Genomic DNA, 19031 nt, shown 5'->3' with positions numbered 1-19031 from the left:
ATACATAGTATCATATCATATGCAAAGAGTGAAAGTTTTACTTCTTCCTTTCCAATGTGGATTCCTTTTACTTCTTTTTCTTATCTAACTGCTAGGGCTAGGACTTAAAATACTATGTTGAATAAAAGTGGTTAGAGTGGGCAACCTTGTCCTGCTCTTCATCTCAGAGGGAAAGCTTTCAGCTTTTCACCTTTGAGTATGATGTGAGCTGTGGGATTGTCATATATGGCCTTTATTAAGGTGAGGTACATTCCCTCTATACCTATTTTGTTGACAGTTTCAACATCATAAATGGATGCTGAATTTTGTGAAAGCTTTTCCTGCACCTACTGAGATGATCCTATGATTTTTATTCTTCAATCTGTTAATGTGGTATATCACACTGATTGATGTGTGGATACTGAATCATTCTTGCATCCCTGAAATAAACTGCGTCTGATCATGGTGTATGATCCTTTTAACGTATTACTGAATTTGGCTTGCTAATATTTTGTTGAGGATTTTTGCATCTGTGTTCACCAGTGATATTGACTTGTAATTTTCTTTTTTTCCAGTGCCTTTGTCTGGTTTTGGTATCAGGGTGATGCTGGTCTTGTAGAATGAGTTCACAAGCGTTCCTTCTTCAACAGTCTGAGAAGGATAGGTGTTAATTCTTTAAATGTTTGTTAAAATGCACCTGTGAAGCTGGCTGGTCCTGGACTTTTGTCAGGAACTCATTCCTTTTTAATGGCTAAATAATATTCCACTATATGGATATACATTTGAAGCATCATTGCCTCTTATGATGGATGTGTGGGTTATTTCCACTTTTTGCCTATTACGAACAATGCTACTATAAACATTCATGTACATCTTTTTGTGTGAAATATATTTTTATTTTTCTTGTATATATACCTAGGAGTGAAATAGCTGGGTAACGTGGTATCTCTGTTTATTTTTGCCAGACTGTAATCTTTCCATTTCCTCTGCACTTTTGTGTTTGTATGTGTGTGAGTGTAAAAAGACAAAACGGTGCTGGCTTCTGCTATCATGGTTATTATTTTAAGCCAGCCAGTAGCTGGTGATTTAAGGAAATATATTCAAAATAAGAGAAGCAGGTTAAGGTTCTGAATAATCTGCAACTGTATAGAAATTAAGTGTCATCTGCTTCATACTTTCTACATCACAAGTTGTTTTTAACAAGGAGTAGTTGAGCAATAAAAACTTATTCATAAAAAGTTTATCTCCTTAAAGCTAGCCAGCTAGCTCTCTGATTCATACATATGTATAAAATATATTTAAAATGAATAGTCATGAAAATATTTCAAGAAAACTAATGTTTTAAAATTACTGCACTTAATATAGCTATAAAACCTGTGATTTTTCTAGTGGAAACATCATCTTGCGTATTTTAGTTTGTATTAGAGTGATGCCTCAGATATGAATCTTAACTGCTGATTAATGCAAAGATGCTATTGCACTGCCTGACCTATTGAAAAGCTAGTATACAGAACTGTAGAAAGATCACTTGAGGAAATGGGCTCTAAACAAGCTGTGAAACATGAGAACCACTGAATGTGAATTTTTTTTTCATGTAAATACTACTAGCAGTTCTAGAGCATTATTTCACACTGGGCAATTATTGCATCAGATCAGGGGGCTGATTTAGAAGCATTTTCTAAGTAGTTATAATTGGGCTAACAATAAACAATAAAGAGGTCTGCCAATAAATTAAATCTTCACTATTACTTAGGCAATTAAGATCCATTTTCACAACAGGACCCATTATTAAAGAACTAAACAATTAAATGTAGTAATTAAAAATTAAGGATATAGAAAGTACTGAATTTTTAAGTGCTACAGTTTTTACAGCAAGTAGTTTTTAGTTTGCTTTCCCCACCATTTCATCAATCCTGTATTCTTTTCTAAAACAGAGATCTTTTCACTTCCTGAAGTTTTTCATATATTTTGTCCTTAGGCTGAAAGCTTAATGTGCTAAAAATACACACACATACCCCCATATGTTTTCTATCTAGGTCACACAAAGTTGGAGCATCTGGATATGCCAAGTAAGAATCTGACTCTAGTCAGGATGATGACAGTGAGAAACCACCTCAATAAAAAATATATTATTACATGCACGCCATGTAATTGATTGAAGTTAGCCAAATATATCTTGCCACTCTTCCTACTTCACTGACATATACTATCTGAAGTTAGATGAGAATATTCAGTATTTAATTAGTAAACCTCAACTGTGAAGGCAACTTGTGATAATGGGAAAAAGGAGGTTACACATAGATAATAAACAATTAACTAAAAACTATAATGCTAATAAGACTGCCTGAGCAAAGGCGACTCCTAGAATATGAAATCAAAGTATACATATTAGCATAGAGTGCAACCAAACTTTTCATGCAAATTATTTGCAGACATGTACTAAGAATATGTTTCAATTTCTTAAAAATCAGAAGTTTTAACTACTTCCAAGGTCTTACAATATAACTGGATCTGTATCTATTGCTATCTACTCCTGGACATGTATTTGTACTGAATGGTTCAGAAAAGGTCAGAGGCACAAACACAATAAAAGAAAAGGCAATCTCTTTCTGCACTGGCAGTATGATAACAACATTAGCTACAGAAGCTTATAGAAACTTTAAATTATGGATTATTCCATCACAATACCAAATACTATTTATTGTTAAAAGAATATCAGGGCTTCCCTGGTGGCGCAGTGGTTGAGAATCCACCTGCCGATGCAGGGGACACGGGTTTGCGCCCCGGTCCGGGAGGATCCCACATGCCACGGAGCGGCTGGGCCCGTGAGCCATGGCTGCTGAGCCTGCTTATCCAGAGCCTGTGCCCCGCAACGGGAGAGGCCACAACAGTGAGAGGCCCGCGTACCACAAAAAAAAAAAAAGAATATCACATTCTATTAACATAATAAGCATTAATATGATTTGATTCTTACTAAGCAGCCCTAAAGTTGAAAACCCGTAAAATTTATTTAGAAGAGTTCGATATTTAAAGTCTCTTATGTGGGAATTCCTTGGCGGTCCAGTGGTTAGGACTCAGTGCTTTCACTGAGTGGGGTGGGGGTGGGGGGGGCTGAGTTCAACCCCTGGTTGGGGAACTAAGATCCCGTAAGCCACACAGCACGGCCAAGTAGGAAAAAAAAAAAAAAAAAAAAATTAAAAAAGACCCTTCCCTCCCCACTTAAAGAAATATATATAAAATCTTTTATGCTTACTTTACTCTGCTTAAATGTTCATTTTATTTTATATTCATATTTTGGAATACAGTATGCATAATTATTTTTTCCTAAGGTTATGAAGAAATTAGTAACATTACCTATGGGGGGCGCTTATAGGAGCTAGGCATATGAGAGACAAAGATGAGATTAATTTCGTCACTCTACCTTTTCATACTTTTTGGGTTTTGAATCATGTAAAGAAGGTATGGTTCAGTAAAAAAAAACTAAGCAAAAAATTGAAAACATAAGTTAACCTCTGCATAATTTTCAAAGGGAGATTATAGATACTCTGTGGTCTTTAAAGCAAAAAAGATTATTTCTAATTGCTAATCAAATCTTATCTACATCAGAAATGTTTTCCTTACCATAATTCCAAAAGATACATGTACCACAATATTCACTGCAGCACTATTTACAATAGCCAGGACATGGAAGCAACCTAAATGTCCAACGACAGATGAATGGATAAAGAAGATATGGCACATATATATAATGGAATAATACTCAGCCATAAAAAGGAATGAAATTGAGTTATTTGTAATGAGGTGGAAGAATCTAGAGTCTGTCATACAGAATAAAGTAAGTCAGAAAGAGAAAAACAAATACCGTATGCTAATGCACATATAAGGAATCTAAAAAAACGGTACTGATGAACCTAGTGGCAGGGCAGGAATAAAGATGCAGACATAGAGAATGGACTTGAGAACACGGGGGTGAAGGGGAAGCTGGGACGAAGTTAGAGAGTGGCATTGACATATATACACTACCAAATGTAAAATGGATGGCTAGTGGGAAGCTGCTGCGTAGCACAGGGAGGTCAGCTTGATGCTTTGTGACAACCTAGAGGGGTGGAATAGGGAGGGTGGGAGGGAAGCTCAAGAGGGAGGATATATATGTATACATATAGCTGATTCACTTTGCTGTATAGCAGAAACTAACACAACACTGTAAAGTAATTATATTCCAATAAAGATATATTTAAAAAATGTTTTTCTTGCCTATACCCTTTTCTACATGCTCTGTGCAACTGCTTGGACTACTAAACCAGCTTCTTCTGTTACACAACTACTACACATAATTTGGTTCATTCTCCAACTGCCATGAGAATTATCATATTCTGTTAGTCTCCTACTAAATGTCCTTATTATGTTCCCGTTCACCACTTGGCAAGAAGTCCATATTCCCATGTAAAGTCTATAAGATCCTTTAGAATCTAGACCCAAGCAACCTTTCCAGCCTCATCTATTTTCCTATACTGGCTTTCTCTAACCTCTCATGACTCCTTGACCTTGCATGTGCTTTGAATGCTTTTGCCCACTAAGTCTTTCTCAAGAACCAGTTCTAAAGCCACCTCCTCTGAAAATTCTTTTTGAATTTGACCAGAGTTTAATAACTGCTTCCAGATTACTTATATTCTTAATACTGTTTATAGAAATCTTTCAGATCAGTCTTTCTGATCAGCTCTTTAATCGTGGATCGCTGAGGCAATCACTACATCCTTCCATATTTAACTTTACAGAAAAGGTTATTTGCAAATCAAGCTGCTACTGCTTTATATAATATTTGATTTCAGCTTTTCCTCTTTATTCGAACTGAATAGATCACCTTTCTATTGCATTTTGTTTTTCAAGAGACTTTTTTTCTCCGAATTGACTCCTACTTCTCCCTAACACGTTTTAAAGAAAGCTACCCCAACCATCTCTTCTACAATGCAACTCCATCCTCAACATGGTTCTCTAGCTGTTCTTTTTTCAGATCAAGACCATTAATGGATAGGAAATCCAGACAGAAAATCAATAAGGAAACAAAGGGCTTGAACAACAATATAGACCAAATAAACATAATAGACATATATAAAATACACATTCTTCCCAAGCTCACTTGGCTCTTTCTCCAGGATAAATCATATGTTAGGTCACGATACAAGTATTAACAAATTTAAAAAGATTGAAACATACCAAGTATTTTTTCTGACCACAATGCAATGAAACTAAAAATCAATAGCAAAAGGAAAACTGGAAAATTCACAATATGTGGAAATTAAACAACATACTCTTGAACAACCACTAGGTCAAAGAAGAAATAATAAAGGAAATTATAAAATGCCTTGAGATAAAGGAAAAAGAAAATACAACATACCAAAACTTATGGGTGCAGCAAAAGCAATACTAAGAGGGAAGTTCACAGAAAAAACACCTACATTAAAAAAGAAAGATGTCAAATAAACAACCTAACTATATACCTCAAAGACCCAGAAAAAGGATAACAAACTAAGCCCAAAGTTAGCAGAAGGAAAAAAATAAAGATTACAGTAGAAAATAAATAAACAAAATAGAAAAAAAAAACAGAAAAAGAAATCAACAAAAATAAGAGTTGGGTTTTTGAAAAGGGACAAAATTAACAAACCATTATTAGCTAGACTAACAAAAACAAATCCAAATAAATAATATTAGAAGTGAAGAGATATTACAACTAATGCCACAGAAACAAAAATAATGACAGACAACATAAACAATTACATGTCAATAAACTGGATAACCTACAAGAAGGGCTCAATTCCTAGAAACATACAACCTACGAAGATTAAGTTATGAAAGAAGAGAAAAGTCTGAAGAAACTTATAACTAGTATGAAGTTTGAATAAGTAATCCAAATCCTTCCAACAAAGAAAATCCTAAGACCAGATAGCTTCACTGGTGAGTTCTACCAACCACTTAAAGGAGAATTAACACCAATCCTTCTCAAACTCTTCCTAAAAACTGAGAAAGAAGAAACACTTCCAAACTCATTTTATGAAGCCAGCATTTTCCTGATACCAAAGCCAGAGAAGAATACTTTGAGAAAAGAAAACTACAGGCCAATATTCCTGATGAATACAGATGCAAATACTCTCAACAAAACACTAGAAATCAACCAACAGCATATTAAAAAGATTATAGGGCTTCCCTGGTGGCGCAGTGGTTGAGAGTCCGCCTGCTAATGCAGGGGACACGAGTTCGTGCCCCGGTCCGGGAAGATCCCACATGCCATGGAGTGGCTGGGCCCGTGAGCCATGGTCGCTGAGCCTGTGTGTCCGGAGCCTGTGCTCCGCAATGGGAGAGGCCATAACAGTGAGAGGCCCGCGTACCGCAAAAAAAAAAGAAAAAAAAAAACATCATAAACCATGGTCAAATGGGATCTATCTCTAGCATGTAAAGATGGCTCAACATATCCATTTAAATTAATGTGATACACCACGTTAACAAAATAAAGGATTAAAATCACATGATCGTCTCAATAGATGCAGAAAAAATATTTGACAAAACTGAACGTTTCACAATTAAAAACTTCCAGCAAACTAGGAATAGAAGGAAAGTAACTCAACATAATAAAAGCCATCTAGAAAAAGCCAATCATACTCAACAGTGAAAAACTGAAAGCTTTTCCTCTAAGATCAGTAATCATAGTTCTGAAAGTCCTAGCCAAGCAATTATGCAAGAAAAATAAATAAAAGGGATCTAAATGAGAAAGGAAGAAGTGAAATTGTCCCTGTTTGCAGATGATAAGATCCTATTTCTAGAAAACCCTAAAGACTCCATAAAAAACCCATTAGAACTAATAAATTCAATGAAGTTGCAGGATACAAAATTAATACAAAGATCAGTTGTATGTCTATACACTAACAATGAACTACCTGAAAAGGAAATTAGAAAAACAATCTTATTTACAATAGCACCAAAAAGAATAAAATACTTAGAAATAAATCTAAGGAGGTGAAAGACTTGTATGATGACACTGATGAAAAAAATTAAAGATGACTCAAGTGGGAAGGCATCCTGTGTTCATGGATTGGAAGACTTAACAGTGTTAAAATTTCTATATTACTCAAGTGATCTAAAGATTCAATGCACTCCCTATTAAAAAAAACAAAACAAAAACCCAATGGCATTCTTTACGGAAACAGAAAAACACAATTCTAAAACTTGTATGGAACTATAATAGAGCATGAAGAGCCAAATAAATCCTGATAAAGAAGAACAAAGTTAGAGGCATGACAGTTCCTGAGGTTGAAATATATTACAATATATTATAGTATTTGATTACTACAATAATCAAAACAACATGGCACTGGCATACAGCCAGACATAAATACCAACAGAAAAGAATAGAGAGCCTAGAAAAAGATACATGCATATATGGTCAACTGATGTCCGATAAGGGTGTCACAACTACACAATGAGGAAAGGACAGTCTCTTCAATAGTGTTGGGAAAACTGGATATCAACATGCAAAAGAATGAAGTTGGATCCTTATCTTACACCACACACAAAAATCAATTCAAAATAGATTAAAGACTTAAATATTAAACACCTGAAACTGTAAAACTAGAAGACAACATACAAGAAAAGCTTTCTGACACTCGTCTTGGCAATGATTTCTTGGATAATACACCAAAAGCACAAGCAACAAAAACAAAAATAGTCAAGTGGGACTACATCAAACTAAAAAGCTTCTGCACAGCAAAGGAAGCAATCAATGAAGTGAAAAGGCAACCTATGGAATGGGAGAACATATTTACAAACCATATATCTGACCATTAATTTCCAGAACATATAAGATACTCCTACAACTCAAAAACCAAAAAACTAATAACCCAACAAAAAATGGGCTAAAGACTTGAATAGACATTTCTCCAAAGAAGAAACACAAATGGTCAATAGGTATATAAAAAATGCTCAGTATAAAATGCAAATCAAAAAGCACAATGAGATATCACCTCACACCTGTCAGGATGGCTATTGAAAAGACAAGTGTTGGTAAGAATGTGGAGAAACTGGAACCCTTGTATACTGTTTGTGGGGATGCAAAATGGTGCAGCTGCTGTGGAAAACAGCATGGAGATACCCCAAAATATTAAAAATAGAACTATCAAATGATCCAGCAATCCTACATCTGAGTATTTTCCAAAATAATTCAAAGCAAACTCTCAAAGAGATACTAGCACTCCCATGCAGCACTATTTACAATGGCCAAGATATGGAAACAACCTAAATGTCCACTGATGGATGAATGGATAAAGAAAATGTACTATATACATACAATGAAATATTATTCAGGCTTAAAAAAGAAGGAAATTCTACAACATGTGACAACATGGACGATCATGAGGACCATTATGCCAAGTGAAATAAACTAGTCATGGAAAGACAAATACTGCATAATTCCATTTATATGAGGTATCTAAAATAGACAAATTCATAGAATCAAAGAGTCAAATGGTGGTTAACAGGGACTGGGGGGATGGGGAAATAGGAAGTTACTAATAAATAAGCATAAAGTTTCAGTTAGGGTTAGTAAGTTCTAGAGATCTGCTTTACACCATACCTCTAGTTAACAATACTACATGGTACACTTAAACTATTTGTTAAGCATGTAGATCTCAGGTTAAGTGTTCTTAACACAATAATATTTAGAAAAGAAAAAACACGACCAAACCCACAGATTCTGAACTAACTATGCTACAATCAGCTGGCTCTCTGGTACTTAACTGATGGCAATTCTCTTCCCATACACCCTATTCAGGCAAATATGCCAACAATTACCTTATGGTTCTTTTTTTTTTAATTTCTAATTTTGTCCTTTTATTAAAAAAACAAGCAACAACTTTTAAGGCTAACAAATAATATCCAGGCTGGAGTTGATTAGTTTTTCTTTCTTAATTGATTAGTTAACAAAAACTTTCTACTGATGAGGTAACAATAACTTCACTTTAAAAGTTTGGTTTGATCCTATTAGGTTCTTTCTGGAGTGAAATCAAAATTATGCCAGAGTAATTCATGAAGGTACTACATATAAGAGGAGAAAGACAGATGCACCCATCCAGGAATAAAAAAAGGCATGTATATAGTATTATCATTTTCCTAGGCATTAAGTTAAATAAATCAGGTATCCTCAAATCTTTTCTGTTCTTCATTTTCTATGTGCAATCAGTCTCTTTGATTCGTCCTTATAATAGCAATCACACTGTTTTCTATGCCCAATCTGCTTATCCTATTCAGACCCATAGTGCCTGGACTTCTGTTACAGCTTCCTAACTAATGTCACCACTTATAGCCTCCTATAATTTCTCCCAGCACACTACCAAACTAACTGTCTGAGGTAACACCCTGATCAAGTCACTTCCCTACTCCCAATTTTCTATTAAAAAAAAAAATCAGCCTAGCTTGAATTCAAGACCCTTTATAATCTAGCCTCAAATTGTCTTTCAGGATTTATCTTCCTGTATTCCTTTATATAAAATACCTACTCACCTAAATTGACTTATTCACTGCCTCTAAATGTGCTCTGTACTTTCCTACCTACATCTTTTATATTCATACTATTCCTCTACCTAGAATGGTCTTGGTCCATTTATACATATTAGCAAATCATACTGTAATAGAATCAGCCTATGATGCACCCACTTGTGGAGTTCTAGGTGAAATCACTTTTACAGGTAGTTCCTACTTCACTGAATCAGTAACACCCACCTGCCAAGTGGCTAAAGTCAGCCCTCCCTCTTCTGTGACTTTCTAGGAACCCTCCAGAAATAAAGGGAAATGTCTCGAGTATAAAAGCTGATACTTGCTGTTTTCCCACCTCTCTTTACCAGTTGCTATTTCTAATTCTAGTGAAACCATTTACCACTGTATCTTTGGTGCTTTAATACCTATGTTCACAATCCAGTATGGGCTAGTGCCACCAATGCGATAGAGTGCTCCTGTCCTCCATGCTCTCAATCCTTGATCACACTCATTATTTTAACACATTTTTTGAGTACCTACATGAAGTACTAATGTCGACACTGGGGACATTGGTGAAAAAATAGTCAAAAATGTTTCCCCTCATGAAAATTATATTACAGAGGAGGAGAGAGAAACAATAAATTAAGAGAAGTACAACATACAGTGTATTCGATTTTGAGAAGTTTTAAGAAGAAGCAGCAGGAAAACGTGTGGGGCGGGAGAAATAGTTATAACTTTAGGGTGGCTAAAGAAAGCTTCACTGAGAAGTTTTAAGAACTAAAAGATGAGGATTGAGACAGATATACAGAAGAATGTTCTAAGCAAAGGAACTACAAATACAAAGGTTCTGAGTTGGAAGTATGACTAGTAGGTTCAAGGAAAAAACACAGAGGCCAGTTAGCTGAAGCCAAGAAAAGAAAAAAATGAGATCAGACATAATAGTGGATCAGATCATCTATAACAGGGGTCAGCAAACTATAGCCCAAGGACTGAATCCAACCCACTGCCTGCTTTTTTTTTTTTTTGCGGTACGCGGGCCTCTCACTGTTGTGGCCTCTCCCGTTGCGGAGCATAGGCTCCGGATGCGCAGGCCCAGTGGCCATGGCTCACAGGCCTAGCCGCTCCACAGCATGTGGGATCTTCCTGGACCAGGGCACGAACCCGTGTCTCCTGCATCAGCAGGCGGACTCTCAACCACTGTGCCACCAGGGAAGCCCTAAAGAGACTATCCTTTTGTTTGTTTGTTTTTTTTTTAAGGTACACGGGCCTCTCACTGTTGTGGTCTCTCCCGTTGTGGAGCACAGGCTCTGGATGCACAGGCCCAGTGGCCATGGCTCATGGGCCCAGCCGCTCCTTGGCATGTGGGATCTTCCCGGACTGGGGCATGAACCCGTGTCCCCTGCATTGGCAGGTGGACTCTCAACCACTGCGCCACCAGGGAAGCCCCCACTGCCTGCTTTTTAAAGTAAAGTTTTAATACCTACGGCTGCTTTCATGCTAAGCAGCAGAGCTGAACAGTTGTAAGAGAGACTGTATGAGTTAGAAAACCCAAAATATTTACACCACGGCTTTTTACAAAAAAAGGTTTACTAACTTTTATGTAGAACTCACAGGCCATTTATAAAGACTTTGAGATGGAAACTCACTGAAGAGGAGTTGCATGACCTGAGTTACATTTTTACAGGTCACCCTAGCTGTTGGGCTGGGAATAGACTAAAGAGAGAAAGGTAGGAAGTGGGGAAATCCAATTACAGTACTATTACAAAAATCCACGTGAGAGATGATGGTGGCTTGGACGACAATGGTAGTCAGACATGGTAAAAAGTAGTTAGATTTTAGATATATTTTGAAGGTAGACCAACAGAATTTACTCTTTTATCAGATTAAAGTGCGAGAATCAGTAGTCAAGGATAACCCTAAGGTTCGCCAACAGGAGAAACAGAATTCTCATATACTGATACGGAAGGATGTGGAAAGAGCAATTCTGAGAGACAAGGTAGGGAGCTTACTTTTGGTCATGTTAAATGTGAGGAGCTTATTACTAAACATCCAAAAAGAGATTTGGGGTGGTAGTTAGATCTATGAGTTTGGAGTTCAGAAGACAGCTATAGAATGGAGATAAAAATTGAGGAGTCATCAGTGTATAACTGATATCTAAAGGCATACGACTGAATAAGCACATCAAAAAAAGAATATATATGAGAATAAATTATACATACACACACACACGAAGATAAATTCCAGAATTGAGCCACAGGACACTAAATGTTTACAAGTTAGGATATGAGGTGGAACTAGAAGACTGATAACAAATGGTAGAAAGATAGGAAAAAAACCAAGTATGTGTGTTGACCTAGAAGACAGGTGAAAAAGTATTTCAAGGATGCAGAGATCAACTGTGGCAAATGTTAAGTAAGATAAGATCTGAGAAGTGACCACTGGATTTAGAAATTTGAAAGTCAATGATGACCTTGGTAAGAGTTGTGGACTGGCAGAAAGAGAAAGTCTGACTAGAGTGGGTTCAAGAGAGAATAGGGGGAAAGTAATTGGAGACAATGAATGCAGACAAGCATTTTAAGAAGTTTTGCCCAAGTGAAGGAATTGGCCTTGCCTAGAAACATGACACATACATCTATAGTAACAGAAGGGAAGGCTGAATGTATGGGCACAATTGCAGACAGGTGGGTAGTCTGTAAAAGTTCTCTATTGATTGCCTCGATTTTCTCAGTGAAATAGGACGTAAGATCAGGTTATGTCCTAGTTCTCTGTGCTACTCTTGTGAAGACAGGGAAGAAGGACTTGACTGTCTGAGAAAAGAAAACATGAAATAGCCCTTTGGGACTTCCACTCAACGTGTGGATCATGGGCCAGCAGCAACTGCACCACCTGGAGAGACTTGTCTCAAATGTAGAAATCTCAGGCCCTCTCTGGCCTAAATCAGGATCTGCACGTTTAACAACATCCCCAGGTGATATGTATGCACATTAAAGTTTGTTTAAAGCACTGATATAGGAGACCAGGAGAGAAAATGGGCAAGAGAAACACAGTATGACTACCAGGCAGTACAAAGATTAGTGATCATGAATTTAAAGTGGTAGTAGTAATTCTAATTTGCATTTCCCTAATAATTGGCAATGTTGAGCATCTTTTCATGTGCTTTTTTGGCCATCTGTATGTTTTCTTTGGAGAAATATCTATTTAGATCTTCTGCCCACTTTTTGATTGGGTGGCTTGGTTTTTTTCTGATATTGAGCTGTATGAGCTCTCTATATTTTGGAGATTAATCCCTTGTTGGTCATATCATTTGTAAATATTTTCTCCTATTCTGTAGGTTGTCTTTTTGTTTTGTTTATGGTTTCCTTTGTCGTGCAAAAGCTTTAATTATGTCCCATTTGTGGTATACACACACACACACACACACACACACACACACACACACACACACAATGGAATATTACTCGGCCATAGAAAAAATAAAATAATGGCATTTGCAGCAACATGAATAGACCTAGAGATTATTGTACCATTAAGTGAAGTAAGCCAGACAGAGGTAGATAAATATCATGCAATATCACTTATATATGGAATCAAAAAAAAAAAAAAAGATACAAATGACCTTATATACAAAACAGAAATAGACCCCACAGACATAGAAAACAAACTTTTGGTTACCAAAGGAGAAAGGGGGGGAAGAAGAATAAATTAGGAGTTTGGGATTGACATATATACACTACTATATATAAAAGAGATAACCAACAAGGACCTACTGTATACCACAGGGAATTATACTCAATATTCTGTTTTTTTGTTTTAATTTATTTTATTGAAGTATAGTTGATTTACAATGCTGTGTTAATTTCTGCTGTATAACAAAGTGATTCATTTATATATATATATATTTCTTTTCCATTATGGTTTACTACAGGATACAGAACATAGTTCCCTCTGCTATACAGTAAGACCTTGCTGTTTATCCATTCTATACATAAGAATTTGCATCTGCTAATCCCAGACTTCCAAGCTCTCCCTCCCCCACCCCCTTCTCCCTACACAACTATAAGTTTATTCTCTGTATCTGTGAGTTTGTTTCTGTTTCGTAGATAAGTTCATTTGTGTCATATTTTAGATTCTACATATAAATTATATTATACGGTATTTGCCTTACTCTTTCTGACTTACTTCATTTAGTATGATAATCTCTATGGCATTATTTCATTCTTTTCTATGGTTGTATACTCAAAATTTTGTAATGCTAACTGAGCATTAAGAGGAATACAGATATAAGCAAGATGCAGCCCTCCCTTCCACAAGAGGCTGTTGGGACAGGGAGAGAGAATGCAAATCATTTCCAACAAAGCAAAAGTGACATAATAGGAATATGCAGAAAATGTATGGAAAAAGCTACATAATAACTAAGTCTTGCTGGCTGATAGGGGAAGACTTCAAAGACGTTTTTAACAGTGTGAGCAAACATCAAAATTAGAAATCAACTAAACTAAAATTTGACTTATATATGTCCCTCATCTTTTCTATATAATATTTCACAGAAGTTAGGTGAAAAGTAAAAGAAGTTAATATAACAAAGAAGAAAAATGAGAACCATTAAAAAAATTTATCATTAATTTGCAAATAAACAACAAATCATGATTGATAATGAGCCCCAAGCTACCCTTAAAACATATCTGAAGGAACATCCACCTTCACTAACTAAAAAATAAATAAAAACAAACCACCCAAACTTTCAAGGTTAGAACTGGAAGAATATATTCTTCAGAAGGAAGGGGCATTTGAACCATAGTCCTGGACTAGAATTTCTTTGATTATATTGCCTCCACAACACTGGCTGGGATGGGCAGGGGGAGGGGTGAGTTATGGGCAAAGGACTTTTCCTTGAGTCCCTCACAACACAGGTGAAACAACACTGGGACATTCAAAAATACATGAATAAAAGGCTAAAGGATACAAAGAATAAAATGAATAAAGGGAATACCATGAATGTAGGGGATACAGATTATAAACTACAACTTATTTATCTTTAGTTTATAATCTAATAAATGTGTCCCTTCTTTCTCATTCTTGGTCATCATTCTTCCAGACTTCAAAAATAAATAAATTGATCCCAATAAGCCTTAACATTCATGTCACATGGAGGTGGGATAGGCAGAAAGCCATTCCTTAAATTACTTCTCTCTCTCTTTTGTAAGAGGCAGATCAGACGTTCTTATGTCAGTAATATCCAATTCAGCTTTTACAATACCAGCAGGACTCTAATTATCAAGACAGGATTAAATGCAAAACAATTTTTAAAAATACAAATGATATTTTAAGCAAAGGAGTCACGAAAATCAACAAGTATGAAGTATGAAAGTATCCCTTATCTGAAATCACATATTTACCATTATGTTCTAAACTAGTGGTCTATAAAATTACTCATGTACTTGTGAAAGAGCTAATACTATTAAGTGGGTTGCAGATATCACCACATTGAGAAAAACTTCTAATTCTGGGAAATAGCTACTTTATAAATGAAAATATATGTAGCAGGACCTCACAGGGATTCAGTTACAAAACAAAAGTTGAAGACTGTAGTGCTCATCTAAGAAATGGCTCTAGCATTTCTCCAAACAAAATCTACTTTAAATAAAGTCACTGAATCCACTTGTAAATTATTTCTCTTTGGCTGTCTCATTATTCAATATGCTTTCAAGGAACATGGTGATGAAAGAAGAAAAATACCTCTTTCTAACATAACCATACTGGCAAGAACATCAACATTATCAGTATTCAAAGAATGTCTTGGCAGGTTGAACCTTCATAAAAAGAAAGAACACTACATAATCCAAGATGTCAAAATAGCAATAGTACTTCTCATATTATGTGCAATATGATTGTTTGTTTCTAATGTAGAAAGAAATTTCAAAAAAAGAAGAGACAACAATATTGCCATCTTTAAATTTTAAGCTAAGGCAAAAGAATTCTTCAGAAAAGCACATAAAGAATGACAAACATAAGCATGTTTATAAGAGCAGAGCAGGACTCAATGTTCAAAGAGATTTATGATAATGTATCAATGCTATTTTAGGACGTTTAACAATATAACATTTGAGGCACAACAGCACTATTAATAAATGGAAGAGTGAAAAAATAATTTATACTAAAAGAAAAAAGCTTGAAAACATAATTGAGTCCATGATTTCCTTGTGTAATAATAGCTTATACTTATTTTACTATAAGACTTTTGATAATCTTACGTTACTTGCATGGTATAACACTCTCCAGGATTTGAACTGTATCTGAAATTACTGAAGGCCACTGAGAGACCTGTGTTTGCTCAGTACAAGTTCAGATACGGTGTCTTCCAAAAATTATAAAATACAGTGTATTAAAAAATACTACTTTCCATTTTCAAAAGAAAATGCCTACACTGATGATCTTACACAGGCTGGGATAATAATATAAACTTATTAGAAGCTTAGAAGATATATATTTGACTTTAAATATGCATCTTCAGGGCTTCCCTGGTGGCACAGTGGTTGAGAATCTGCCTGCCAATGCAGGGGACACGGGTTTGGGCACTGGTCTGGGAAGATCCCACATGCTGCTGAACTAGGCCCGTGAGCCACAACTACTGAGCCTGCGCGTCTGGAGCCTGTGCTCTGCAACAAGAGAGGCCGCGATAGTAAGAGGCCCGTGCACCGTGATGAACAGTGGCCCCCGCTTGCCACAACTAGAGAAAGCCCTTGCACAGAAACAAAGATCCAACACTGCCAAAAATAAATAAATAATAAAAATAAAGGAATTCCCTTAAAAAAATTAAAAAAAAAATACACATCTCCATTACACAGGGCAATAATAATCTTCTGTTTTCTCTTAAAACTTTTCTCTTTGGTTGTAGTCACTTTTCTTTTATAAAAATGTAGCTCCTGTCTTCATGTTTTACGTTTTTGCATTTGTTTTCCCTTCCTGATCACTGTTTCTTCTGCCCTTGATATTTTCTTAACTTGGGTAATTCAACTTTTAATGACTAAATGTCCTTTGGATCAAGAGATCATAGGGTTATTTATATTAACAGGATGAGTCTCTATCTATCAACATCCTGAGGAATCCTAGCATGATAGAGCTGGAAGGGATATCAAGGTATTAGTTGGTTGAGCTCTATGCCAGCGGGAAAAAGTGGCTGACTATTCTTAATGTTTTTCTTTATTTTTTTAAGATGACCAAAGATTTTGATCATAAATATTCTACCATAACTTGGTTTAATATGGAATCTTCTTAATAACAAGTAAAAAGACATGGAGTAGAAAGAAAACTGGATGAAAAAGAGTTCTGACCTCAGTAGTATTACTTACTACAAAATAGAAAACAATTCCTTAGATCATTCTGAGCTTCAAGTTCCCCATGTAAATAGAGATAAGGCTGTCTAACCCACAAGGTTATTGTAAGTGCTCTGAAAATGGAAAAGAAGTACACAAATGTAATGTAGTATTAAAATGGGAAGACAAAACAGTAGAGTGTGAAGAACCTGTACTCTGTAGGTAGGTAAAGTTTTGAACCCCATCTCAACAATTTACCAGCTGTGCAACACTGAGCAGAGTATCAAACCTCTGAGTTCAGAGGACAACTGCAAACTGATATAATGTCTACCTCACCTGGTTGTTGCTGTGGATATAGGAATTTCACACACCTAACATAGGCCCTGGCATTGTGTACACCCTTAATAAATGTTAACTCTCTACTCCCCATAAGGTTTCCAAACTTCTGCTGTGTGGTTCTACTCTCCTTACATTAAATATTTCGAAGTGCATGTGTGGAATTTTATGAAAAACATAACAATCAGAAGATATGTAAACCTTTCTTTCCCCTAAGATTCATCAAGCAACAAGAGGAATTCCTTATCAGCCCTGCTTTGAAAAATGGAAAAAAATGAGGTAGAGTTTCCTTTAAAAACTTAACAAAAAACTCTTCCAAAGAAGAAACAGTTTAGAATAGAAGGTGGAAAATGTTATTAAATTGTGAACTCTTTAAAGGAAAAGAACAAGTCTTACTCATCCTCATATTTAGGAAGCAAACATTTCTTGGATGGAAAAGTCTCTTGGTAGAATCACCTATCTTAGAAATTAAGAAATAAAAGGTTCAATCAGATTTCATATAGATACGAGGTAACAAAGTAAAGATGCTCTTTAAACAATAAAGAAAAAGCTAAACAAATGTGGACAAATTTTGAAAGAAGACTCTTTACATATCTAACTGATTTAGATAAAATACACTGTCCCTTTATTATATCATATACCAAAAAAATCCTGTAGAAAGTACAATAATGCTTACCTTGTTATGTACAAAAACAATCCTTACATCAGGTTTAAGTATACCATAGTTTATGAGGAGATCTTGGACCTTTTTTATTTCCTCTTTACATTTTTTAGCAGTTGAGTAAAACTGCTTTCTTACAGGTAGATTCTTAAACAATCGTAAAGCAGTTACAGTTGTACCTGTTGGCAGATAAGAGGAAAGCATATTTAGATGTGGAAGGAACTTCACAGATATTCAAAACCACATACAATCAGTAATTAATCCCTTTTATCACTGAAGGCCAGTCCTCTTCAAACTCTGGGAACACAAAGAAGGCTCAACCTTGCAAGCTATTCTGATCCCTTGCTAGGCTCTCTTATTTGTTAACAGGTCTGACGTGCTAAGTATGATCTCGTCTATGTGATCTAAACAAGAATAATCTTATTTCTACCACTGCAGAGAAACATGGGCTTACTAGAATGTACAGTATCTTAAGAAATCTGCTGATATTCAAACTACCTGGTGATGATGATTATTTGACACTTTGAAATACATAGGTGGTATAAGGCTAACAGCATATGTGATAACCTTAATTATTCAATTAAAAATTCTTATCTGATGCTCAACATCACTAATTATCAGAGAAATATAAATCAAAGCTACAATGAGGTATCACCTCACACTGGTCAGAATGGCCATCATTAAAAAGTCTACAAATAATAAATACTGGAGAGGGTATGGAGAAAAAAGAACCCTCTTACACTGTTGGTGGGAATGTAAATTGGTACAGCCACCATGGAAAACAGTATGGAGGTTCCTTAAAAAAAAAAGTTACCATATGATCTGGCAATCCTACTCCTGGACATATATCTGGAGAAAATTCTAATTCAGAAAGAAACATGCACCTCAATGTTCACAGCAGCACTACTGACGATAGCCAAGACATGGAAGCACTCTAAATGTCCATCGACACATGAACGGATAAAGAAGATGTGGTATATGTATACAGCAGACTATTACTCAGCCATAAAATAGAAAGAAATAATGCCATTTGCAGCAACATGGACAGACCTAGAGATTATTACACTAAGTGAAAAAAGTCAGACAGAGAAAGTCAAATACCGTATGATAACACTTATATGTGGAATTTAAAATATGATATAAATGAACTTATTTACAAAACAGAAAGACTCATAGACATAGAAAACAAATTCATGGTTACCAAAGGAGAAAGGGCAGGAGGG

General features: G+C 35.7%; 1 protein-coding gene across 4 annotated transcripts in view; it reads right to left on the bottom strand.

The window, feature by feature from the left end:
* PMS1 (PMS1 homolog 1, mismatch repair system component) overlaps positions 1-19031 on the bottom strand; it is a 98494-nt gene that overhangs the window by 43085 nt on the left and 36378 nt on the right. For all 4 annotated transcript variants that reach the window (XR_010839152.1, XM_067026450.1, XM_059052546.2 and 1 more), the window contains one exon: positions 17824-17987. Coding sequence is in view for 3 of the 4 variants with exons in the window: in XM_067026450.1 (XP_066882551.1) it covers positions 17824-17987 (164 nt within the window). In the remaining variant the exon portion in view is untranslated. The remainder of the gene's footprint in view (positions 1-17823; positions 17988-19031) is intronic.

The sequence above is a fragment of the Kogia breviceps genome, chromosome 2, assembly GCF_026419965.1.
Source record: "Kogia breviceps isolate mKogBre1 chromosome 2, mKogBre1 haplotype 1, whole genome shotgun sequence".
In the NCBI taxonomy this organism is placed as follows: domain Eukaryota; kingdom Metazoa; phylum Chordata; class Mammalia; order Artiodactyla; family Physeteridae; genus Kogia; species Kogia breviceps.
Note: the sequence above shows the minus strand (reverse complement) of the source record. Positions and strands in the feature narration are given on the sequence as shown.